The sequence below is a fragment of the Mesocricetus auratus genome, unplaced genomic scaffold, assembly GCF_017639785.1.
Source record: "Mesocricetus auratus isolate SY011 unplaced genomic scaffold, BCM_Maur_2.0 Super-Scaffold_2245, whole genome shotgun sequence".
Taxonomy (NCBI): Eukaryota; Metazoa; Chordata; class Mammalia; order Rodentia; family Cricetidae; genus Mesocricetus; species Mesocricetus auratus.
In genome coordinates this window covers 17,412,318-17,422,657 of record NW_024429180.1, presented here as the reverse complement: position 1 = coordinate 17,422,657, position 10,340 = coordinate 17,412,318, and the positions used below count along the sequence as shown (strand labels likewise).

At 48.9% G+C, this 10,340-nt stretch overlaps 1 protein-coding gene across 1 annotated transcript; it reads right to left on the bottom strand.

Moving 5' to 3' along the window:
• Positions 1-3,896: 3,896 nt before the first annotated feature.
• Positions 3,897-8,979, bottom strand: Spry2 (sprouty RTK signaling antagonist 2). Its single transcript, XM_005070317.4, has 2 exons — positions 8,493-8,979; positions 3,897-5,766 (listed from the first exon to the last, which is right to left on the bottom strand). The coding sequence occupies exon 2, from the start codon at positions 5,713-5,715 to the stop codon at positions 4,753-4,755; it is 963 nt and encodes a 320-aa protein (XP_005070374.1). The 5' UTR covers positions 5,716-5,766; positions 8,493-8,979; the 3' UTR covers positions 3,897-4,752.
• Between the last annotated feature and the right edge of the window lie 1,361 nt (positions 8,980-10,340).

Genomic DNA, 10,340 nt, shown 5'->3' with positions numbered 1-10,340 from the left:
GCTAAAGCAACTAACGCCTCCATCTAGTCAAGCCAGAGGTCAAAGCTCCATTCTAATTTCATTTACTTTTAAAAAGGAATTATCAAGTAAGACAGACTTTAAAAAAATTGTCAATGAATCAAAATGCAGCATTAGTTTAAAATGTTTACCATCCCCTAGACATTGATAGATGTGTAAGTGCTGATGTTTAATTTGTAGTACCCCTCCTTTGATACACTATATTCCATCCCCATTATTTTTTGTCATTGCTACTTTTTTGCAAGAGACCATTATGAAGCCCAAGCTAGCTTCACATTAGCAGTCTTCTTCTGGGATTACGGGCATGAGCCACTATGGCAGGACTAGAATGTGTGTGCTTAATGTACACACATGTGCGTGCACCTGTGAGGTCCAAAGCGAAAGCTGAGTGAGTATCTTCCTTAAATTCTCTCCATCATATACACTGAGACAGACCTGACCTAGGGGTCCCGTCACGGGATCACTGAGTTCAGGGTTTACCTTCCTTGCCTGGCTTCTGGGTATCTGATTTCAGCCCTCAAATCAGTGGGGGCAAGCACTATCTATTGACCCACCCCCTTAGCTGTCTGGATCTATTTTGACTCCTAGTTAATGACGATTTTTTCTGACCAGAGTCATAGGACTACCGGTAAATACTTTCATGGTTCACATGATCCTCTCAGGTGATGGAAGCAAATTCTGGAGGCACAAGATCTAAGCCAGTTTGTAGTGCTGAGTACATTCAGCCTCACCACTTTCTCCTTTGATGACTAGCCAAACCAGGTGAAACACCTCAGATGTGTATCTTCACCGTGATGACCAGTGTTCAGACAAACCAGGTGAAGTTCTGACCCGGTCTCAGCGCTGAAAAATGATGCATTCATGCAAATTAAAATAGAGACTTAACACGCTGTAAGTTTTAGTAGATACCAACAATAGATTTGTCACTGACAAAACGATGCAACATTTTTTGTATGGATTTTGTTTTTGACTTTGAGACAGGGTTTCTCTGTGTGCCTGGCTGTCCTGGAATTCACTCTGTAGCCCAGGCTGGCCTTGAACTCATTGAGATCCTCCTACCTCTGCCTCCCAAGTGCTGGGCTAAGGGAGTGCGCCACCACCACCTGGCCTGACATAAGTTTTTAATAACCGATTTTCATATTCGTTTTGCTTGAGACGGGTTTTCATGTATGCTAGACTGGCTTGGAACTCAGTGTGTAGCCAAACTCTGAACTTCTGAACCTCAGGTCTCAACTCACCAAGTGCCTCAACTGTGTTATGCCAGAGAGGTTGAATCCAGGGATCTTTGTAGGACACCAAGTACTCTGCCAATAGAGATTTACTAAACACTTTACTAAGAGTCTAAAATACCAATAAGATTTTGAAAAATGTGAGTTTTGTGTATGTTAAGTGTTAGGGATTGTATCCTGGGTCTCTCTCACACACTCTATCCCTGGGCTAAATATTCATTCCAAAACACATTACTCTTTGATGTAGAACTTAATCAGTTTGAGAACTGACTGTATACCCATGCCGCGGTTCTTTTGCATATTTAGGAGAGGAAGGTAATTGGCCACTTGTGGACATAACTGCAACCGAGATTCCAAATCCAGTCTCACAAATGACAACAAACCTATGGACAAGATCTCAGCACCGTGCCATGAGCCCACTCATTTATCTGACCTCACCAATACCGTAGGTACTCTACAGCTGCGCGGTCCTTGGGACAGGCGTGTACTGAAGGAAGAAGTTATGCCAACAGTTGGGTTGGGATTACATCCCTGGGTTTGGCTTTCTTCTTTCATACAATCCCCAGAGCATGCTCCAGCATGGCAGAAATTTGGCAAGGCCTTCAAGTCTCCTCCTCCAAACACATAAATGAATGTTTCAAATAACAACAATCAAGTTGTCATTGGTAAATGGATCTCAAATACAGAGCATGCACAGGTTTAAGAAAGACTTAAGGAGAAAAAGTTGTGTTTTCTTTGTAACTGCCTGTGTCATTACTTTTAATCTATTACACCAAAATGTGGCCATCAGGACCCGTCAACTCACGGTATTTTACTGGCATCTACAACATTCAATAGAAACTGACACCTTGAAATACACTTAACTCTTGGCACAAAGAATGTGTTAGACCCAACTCTAGTCATAAACATTTAATTTTCATATGCTAAAACGGAATTCTATACTGGTATGGCTAAATTCAACACTGAAAAGGTCAGTTAGAAAAATCCTTGAGGAATCCAAATTTCCTCTGTACTTTAATTAATTCTACCAGCACTTAACACAGTTACACACCAAGCCTTCTGAGTCGGGTTGACTATCATGTACGTTTGCTATCAGAGCTCATTAAAACCATGCTCAAGGAGAACCCAGTTCCCAGGTCAGCAGCTCCAGACACCAGTCAACTTGCTGTGGAAGGATGGCAAATGCAACTCTCTAGGCCGCATCAGAGATTCTGACTTGGCAAATCTCTAGGCCGCATCAGAGATTCTGATTTGGCAATTCCGAAGAAAAGATTTTACACTAACTTCTATAAACACTCAGTGGCATCTGCTGCAATTCGTGCACAGAACACTTTGAAAACTGCTTACATAGTCCAAGAAAATTGTGACTTTCACAATTTTTATGCTCCCCAAAAAAGCTCCAACCATGTGCAAGACACGGTGATGAACAATGCTAATTAGTCAGAATTATTGGACTTTACAAAGCTTTCTTGACCACCATGAGTACGAAAACCCTACTTCACTTTCCAACTTTCTAATTCTTCCTTTAAATCAGCAGTGAGAAACTTAAGAATGCACATTAAACCCAGCATTCCACGGACATTCAGTATCTCCAAGTTGCAGCTAAGAGTAAACAAGTTCTAAATTAATTGAGTCTTGTGTTGTTTGGAGGAAGTTCAGAGGACTGAAGGTCCTCGGGTTTATGCAGCCATAGGGTTCCTTGAAAGTCTATTTTTAAAAACAAAGCAGAAGACAGCTTGATCTAAGATCTCTTCACACAAGAGAACAGGAAGCAGGAGATTAAACTATAATGGCAGGTAAATAATTTCCTAGACTTCCGGGGATTCTTGGCAGCAAAACGTTATGCTTTTGGAAAAAAAATCATCAGCCACAAAGTGACTAATATTTGTCAAGATGGGCCTGCAGCAGCTTGTGGTGTCTTTGTTCCCAAAGGACAGCTCTGAGCACACTGACTGTCTGCCATACTGCACCTTTTACACGGAAGGAAGACTGAGCAACTCCCTATGTAATTTGATTCAGTAGGTCAGAGAAACAAAACTGGCATACTTGGGTTTGAATTACTTGAGCAACAGATTTTTTCCTCCAACATAAAGAATCTGGTGTGATGGTGATGTACCACAGAATCTAAACACACTAGAAAAATAGCCATGACCAGCTAGGTCATGAAAAGTTTTCCCCATTGTAAGGATCCATCTGGGAACAGACATGTCCCATGTGTGACACCCAGTGCTTGTTGAACAAACCTGTTCCTCTAGTTTTGAGTATCTTTGACTGACATTCACTTTTGATACTGTATATTAGGGAATAATTCTAACCGTTTATCTTTTTTGCAATGTCTTCTAAAGAAGTTCAAAACAGAACAGAAATGCCCTGTAGAGCCAAGGCAAGGCAGCAGGTCTGCAAAGAGACTGGGGAGAACAGGCCAGCAAAACCAAAGGACGTTCTCATAAACTTAAAGCACCTCAGACTCGAACCCCCAGCTGTTTTCTGTCTTGCTAGGTAGCATCATCTCCGAAAGCCACTGACCTGACCTAGTTTAAAGCAGCCATCATAAAAGGGGCCTTGTCCAGAAAGGCAAACTATTGAATTAGAATACCTTGACAGAAAACGTGGCTTCTTGCATTTGAAAGAAACAAAAAACAGGAAAAATAAGATAAAACAAGCTCAGTTTAATTTCAAACGTTAATATATTTTCTATTTTATATTGAACATATGCATCTGTAACCCCTCATTTGCAGCAACCATCACATCCTCATAAAAGGGGCAAATTTTATGATGCCTCTTAAAATAAATATTCTTTTTTTATAAAATAATAAAACTTCAAATAAATATTCTTTACACTAAACAATATGTTGAAAAAATTAGAAAATAAAGGTTGAATTTTACTGTAACTGTACAATATACATCAAGTCCAAAGGGAAATCAGAGTCTTACAATAAAGGCTTCCTGTAAGGCAAAATACAATCTAAAAACATACTGATTGATTCACATTCTTCCGAATGTACAACATATTAGTATAATATTTTGTGACTGTGCCATGGAGTATAGCACAACTTGTTTTTCACAGTTGCAAATATTATTGTATATACAAAAATATAGCACATTATCTCTGGAGAAAACAATGAGGGGGGAGTCATTTGCTAATTTACAAATTTTGCAAGGACTATTCACAGACAAAACTTTGCCTAGGAGGGTCTGCTGCTTTAGCTTATGCAGTATGTGGGTCACCAACTTCCACTGACTTTCCTTGGAGTCCCCATGAGCTGAATTCTAGCAAGCATATCAGTTAAAATGGCACATGGACAAAAAAACAAAACAAAGAAACCAAAAAAAAAAACAAAAACAAAAACAAAAAGCATCTCACTGCAAACGACAAACCTAACCCCCTATTAACAGTGCCAAGATTACAACTGTTTATTTAGTCGGTTGCATATGTGTGTGTTAAAAAAAAAAAAAGAGGGTGGGGAAACAATCTTTATTACTGTAATATTCCTGATTACTAATGCTATGTTGGCTTTTCAAAGTTCCTGGGGGGGACAGTGGGAACTTTGCAGCAAACTGTGTTGGAGTTTTTACAGCGGCATCCGGGCCTATTCACTCGATCATAACAGCCCTGGCACAATTTAAGGCAACCCTTGGCTGGAAGGTAACACCATAAGCAAGGCAGGAAGAGAGACATGACACCCATGGCCGACCAACGCGTGCAACAGTGGGACTGGCCGCAAGAGCACGGGTTGTCGGCACAGTTGTCCTCGTCATCGCTGGAGCAGTGATAGAAGAGCCCTTTCACGCAGCACACGCAGGTCCCGTAGTCTATGACGTTCTGCGCGGAGCAGAGGCACTGCTTGTCACAGATCCAGTCCGACGGCAGGGGCCTCGGGTAGGTGCACTCCTTACACTTGCACTTGCCACAGTCCTCGCACCTGTAGGCATGCGGACCCAAGTCTTCCTTACTCAGCGGCTTCAGCTCGCCGGGCTTGAGCTCAGACTTCGGCTGCACCCGGATTATCCCAGCAGCAGCAGCAGCAGCAGCAGCAGCAGGCCCGGGGGAGAAGGATGACCCTAACAGTCTCTGTTCAGAGGAGCTGCTGCTGGTACTTGTCCTAGTACTGCTCCGAGACCCTGAGCTGACCGTGCTGATGGACCTGGACAGTGGGACCCTTGAAGAATGGACCTGTGAGGGCTGGAGCCTGGGAGGCTGGCGGTGCTCAGGCAGACCGTGGAGTCTCTCATGCTTGTGCTGGGTGGAGGATCGAGGAGCAGGCTTGAGCCCGGGTCTGGGGACCACAGTAGGCCCCTCTGTGTACTCATTGGTGTTTCGGATGGCTCTGATCTGATCCAGAGACAAGACGTGTACCTGCTGGGTGAGGGCATCCCTGGGGTCCGGCTCCCCGCGCTGCCTGCCGCTGTCATGCGGCGCCGGCAGCAAGGGCTGCGACCCGTTGCCACTCTGAGCTCTGGCCTCCATCAGGTCTTGGCAGTGTGTTCACTCCAGCGGGCTTAGAACACATCTGAACTCCTGGGGAAACCAAGAGGAAAGAAAATGTTTTACACTCCGAGACTTCCCACTCTCCACCCACCAGACTTGACTCTTCCCTTCCCGCATCCTCTGGAGAAATGGGAACGCCAGTGCACTGGTTCTGAGAGCAGCAGAATGGTCAGGGCAAGAGCTCAAAAGTGAAAATTACGGCTGGACACTCACAAGTCTGTAATCTCGAGACGTGCAGAGACACAAAGCTAATCTCTTCAGGGTCACTTAAGTAACAAGCCTTTATTCAAATAAACCCACAATTCAGAAGGCTTGGGGTCAGTGAAAAATTGGAAGAAATTCAATGCTGGAGCCTACCAGGACTACCAACGTTTTCACAGGTTGGATACCTTTCAGATTTTGAAACACGTTTAAATCTGTCACGATCCTTTTTACACTAAACACCATTACCTACAACAGCTTCGGTTTAAGTCAGCACCGTGAGCTGCCTAATGAGTACCTTTTCCCAATCCCATGATATAAGAGTGCATTCTGAGAACAATTAAGATTGCATTTTTAAATAAGTACAAAAGTACAAAGTTATAGAACTAGGTTAAGTCATTTAGATTCCCATCAGCTATCACATGAAAACAAACTCCTAAGATCAAAATGTATTTTCCTCAACTCGAGAATCCAATATTCTACAGACCTATGAGTCAAGCCTTATAGACTCAATCACAAGTCATTCCTCCTGTTTAATAAAGCATGCAAAAATAATGTTATCTTCTCGCTTTGAAAAATACCCAGAAACATAAAAGCAAGTAATAGAAATAGGAAAAGTTTTAAAAATCCGAAGTGTCACGGCTGAAACCTATCATTTTGTCAAGGAATCGCTTAAATTCTTCAGTTTAAAAAGTACCATCCCCTCTCCCAGGCCCTCATAAAAATACCAAAGAAAAGAAGCAAAAGCGGACTTTTAATCCAACCTTTGCTTTTTGGAATAGGACAGCGAACCAGGCAGGTGACAAACGCCTCCTAATTCAGAACTAGGCAGAGCTGGAAACCGGATCTGCTCACCTCCAACAGCAAGGTACACACACAGGCTGTTCCGTGCATTCACTGCGTTTATCGGCTCTATCTGCGCCCCCACACAGTCCGCAGCAGGTGGGACTCAGCCAGAACCCCGGGGACTTTTCTCCTCCGGGCGGACCGATGCTGTCGAGGGGCCAGCCCGGCCCCTCCTGCGTGCAATCCCCAGAAGCTCAGGCAGGCAGGGGGCGCGGGCGCCTCCGAAGGGGACGTGTCGTGAAATGCACGAGCACACTTCCCCCTCCTCCACTCCCTCAGCTAAAATTTCCCCCAACCCAAGAGAAAGAACTGCCACCCAGCCCCAAGAGGGGGAGCCATTCCAACACGCCCACCCCCGCAGCAAGGTCACCACAAGGTGTTTCTGCAAAGGCCCTCCAAACGCCTGTCCCCAACGAGTTTCCAAATCCGACGCCTCGAGGAGAGCCGGGCCGGGACGCACAGCTTGCACAGAAAGTCTATGCACCCACGCTCCCAGAGAGACTCCAACGTGCAAAGACCGGAGCGAGCACCGCCTGCAATCTGCACACGCCTACCTCCTTTTACATCAAGAAGAAAAAGGCTTATTTCTTAAAAACGAAAGAAAAAAGAAGAAAAAAAGCTCTATCTAGAGTCCCACTGGACACGCCAGGCGTGCCGGACTTGGACCCCTGGGATCGGAAACTTTCTGTTGAGGACTGGCGGTGGAAAGCGGCGTCTTTCGGATGAAAAACAGAAAAAAGTGATTTCCACCGATCCCTGGCGGCCGCCTTCGCAGGCCCCCTCCGCCCCCCTGCGCGTTCCCAGTTCCTCTCCCTCCCCCTCTGAGTGCTTTGAAACCCCCATTAAGAACAGTGTGTGATCAGACTAAGGATTAGGGGGGAAAGGCTTCAGCACTAGGGTGGGGCAAACCGACACAGAAACCCCTTTGTAAAAAAAAAAAAGGCGTTAAGACTTCAAATCTTAAAAAACAGTAACACAAAAGAGGGAGGGGGAACTAGAACTAAACTAGCTTTTTTTTTTTTAAACCACCTACTTTCAGGTAATGGAAAAAGATCGCGACCACTTGAGAACTCTCTTCCTGTGCTAGGTCAGTCCAAGCGTCAAAAGAAAAAAAAAAAGCATAACCCAGGCCGACCACGAAGAACGGAAAAAAGAGAAAGCCGCACTTCCGAACCGCAGAGACGCGGCGCCAGGCTGGGCGACGCTCCCACCCGCACCGGGCTAGACTGTCCACACCGGGCAGAGGCGGGGACTCCCTCCGCCTGGCAACCTACCCTCGGCTTGGCCGCGGAGTCTCCTGCTCCGGTTTAGGCGGCGAGACGAGAAACCCTGTACCCCAGCCCCACAGGCGCCCCCGCCGCAGGGTCGGCTTCCCCATAACTTGGCCTTCCACCCAAAGCAGGAACAGGTTAGCAACCTGAGAGCCTGCAGCGGCGATCGGGAAACACAGGGATCCCTGCGAAAAGCAGGGTAGGAGCAGAACGCAGCGGCGCGGTCCTGCTCCCCAAAGCCCTCCGGGAGCGCGGTGTCGCGGGGTGGGGGACACTGCACCGGCGCACCCTGCAGCCCGGCGGCGACCGAACCCCTGTCCTAGGCGAGGCAGCTCCCCGATCCTCCCGGGAAGCCTGCGGGCTTAGGGGAGAGAGGAACCCGGACCCCGCTCGCGGCGGACTGGGGCTCCAGCAGGGGAAAAGCCAAGCGCTCCTCACCGTGATCGCGGCTTTGCACCAACCCCTCTCTCTCCGACTCTCTTTTTTTGCGATGTGCAAATAAATCCAGTCCCGATGCAAACTTTCTGCCTTCTTTCCGAACTCAGCTTCAGTCCAACTTCCAAGTAATCGGTGGGAGGAGAAAACCAGCCACGGGAAAATTTGGAACCCAGTCCTCCACCGTTGGAACCCTCCCGGATTCCGAGCTGGAGAGATGACCTCCCTTCCAGAAGCGCACGCGGAGTATTTCCTCTTTTTTTCTCTCTCTCCTCTTTCCTTTTCTTTCTTTTTTTTTTTTTCTCAATGAACAAGAGGCCGAAGCGCCGTGGCAGGCGAGTCTCTCTTTTTTTCTTCCCCGATCGGCGAGAGAAAGAGAAGAGAACACGGCCTTACAAAGAACCTAAGGCCAAGCTCGCCCAGTCCTGGGGGCCCCGGGCTGCTTCGGAGCGGAGGCTGGCGCGGGGCGGCGGGCCGGGCCGGGCCGGGCCGGGCGCGCGCGGGGGCCTGGGCGCTGCGCGCTCCGCCGGCCCCTGTCCTCCGCTCGCGCTGCGGCGCGCGGCTCTCGCTCGTGCAGACTGGGCGTTGCGGAGGCGCGGCGGCGAGGCCGAGGCGGGGGCGGGGGTGCGCAGGGGGAGGAGGCGGTGGGGGAGGAGGGTCTGGGGCCCGGCCGGGGCTGGGGCTGGGGGGGGGGGCGCCGCTGGCCTGCGCCCTCGCCTTTCCGGAGGAGGCAGGGAGCTCTGCAGCGGCCGCGGCAGCAGTAAATGGCGTCATGTGGATCCGAGGCGGAACAGAGCAGTTGTTGTCCCAGAGGATATATCGCATCCGGTCCCAGCTCATTGGCTCGGCGGGGCCACATTCACTCACACTCCAGCGCCCGCCAGCGCTCCGAGCCGCAGGAGGCATTCAAAAGGGCAACCGCGCCGCCCCGCTCGTCCCCAGTCGCTCCTGCCGCCCGCCCGGGCGCCGTCACGCGGGGCCGCTCTGGCCACCGCGAGGTCAGTTTATCTAGTGCCAAGGAAACCCTGACCTTAAGGCTACCCCCCTCCTCTCCCCCGGAGGCTAGGCTCGCTTAGGGAACTTTCTCCCTCGCCGCCGGGGAGAGGGGAAGGGACGTTTGCAAAAAAAAAAAAAAAACCCAAACCCGGCCGCTCCGGGCGAGCCTGGAAAGCCAGCCGCGGCTTACAAGATTCGATTCGGAATCCATTTCGGTTCGACCTCGTTCGTCTCCTTCGCCCGCCCCACCCCCCCCTCCAATGCCCAGGGGGGCGAAGAGGGTGGAGGGTGTGGGGGAGAGCAGGAGGGGGGAGGGAGAGGGGAGCGGGAAGTGAGGTGGGAGGGCTATTGGTTTATTCTTTTGTCTGCTGGATTAACCCGATTATACACCGGGCACCAGCACCAACCAACCGCCTCCCCCACCCCCGAGCCTTGCACAGGAGGAGCGGAATGCAGATTCGGGTTTCAAGCCCCTTCTGCTCTGACTGGGATTGGCTTTCGATTGTGTGGACTTGGGAGTTGTGTTAGAATTTCATTTTTTAAGGGGGATTATCTGTAGATGGAGGCCTTTTGAAGACTTTTTTTTTTGGTATTGTTTGGCTCGACGCAGAAGAAGCTTTTTAAATTGATTCAGTAATACCCACGCGATTACTCAGGGCGACATCATGGACTTCCGAAATCCGGGGCTGGGGCTGGGGTGGGGGGGGGCGGCTCGCTGCTCCCCTGCAGAACTGAATTCCTCCTTGGCGAGACCGTAAATAAGAGGAGAGTCATCTTCCAAGTCCCACTGTCTTGTCACACAGACCCTTCCCAGGGAGGCTCCCCCTGCTCGTGTTGGAGGGGGGCCGTGGTGAG

Coding starts and splice junctions, on each gene's coding strand:
- Spry2 (XM_005070317.4), bottom strand. CDS start 5,715: ATGGAGGCCAGAGCTCAGAGTGGCAACGGGTCGCAGCCCTTGCTGCCG.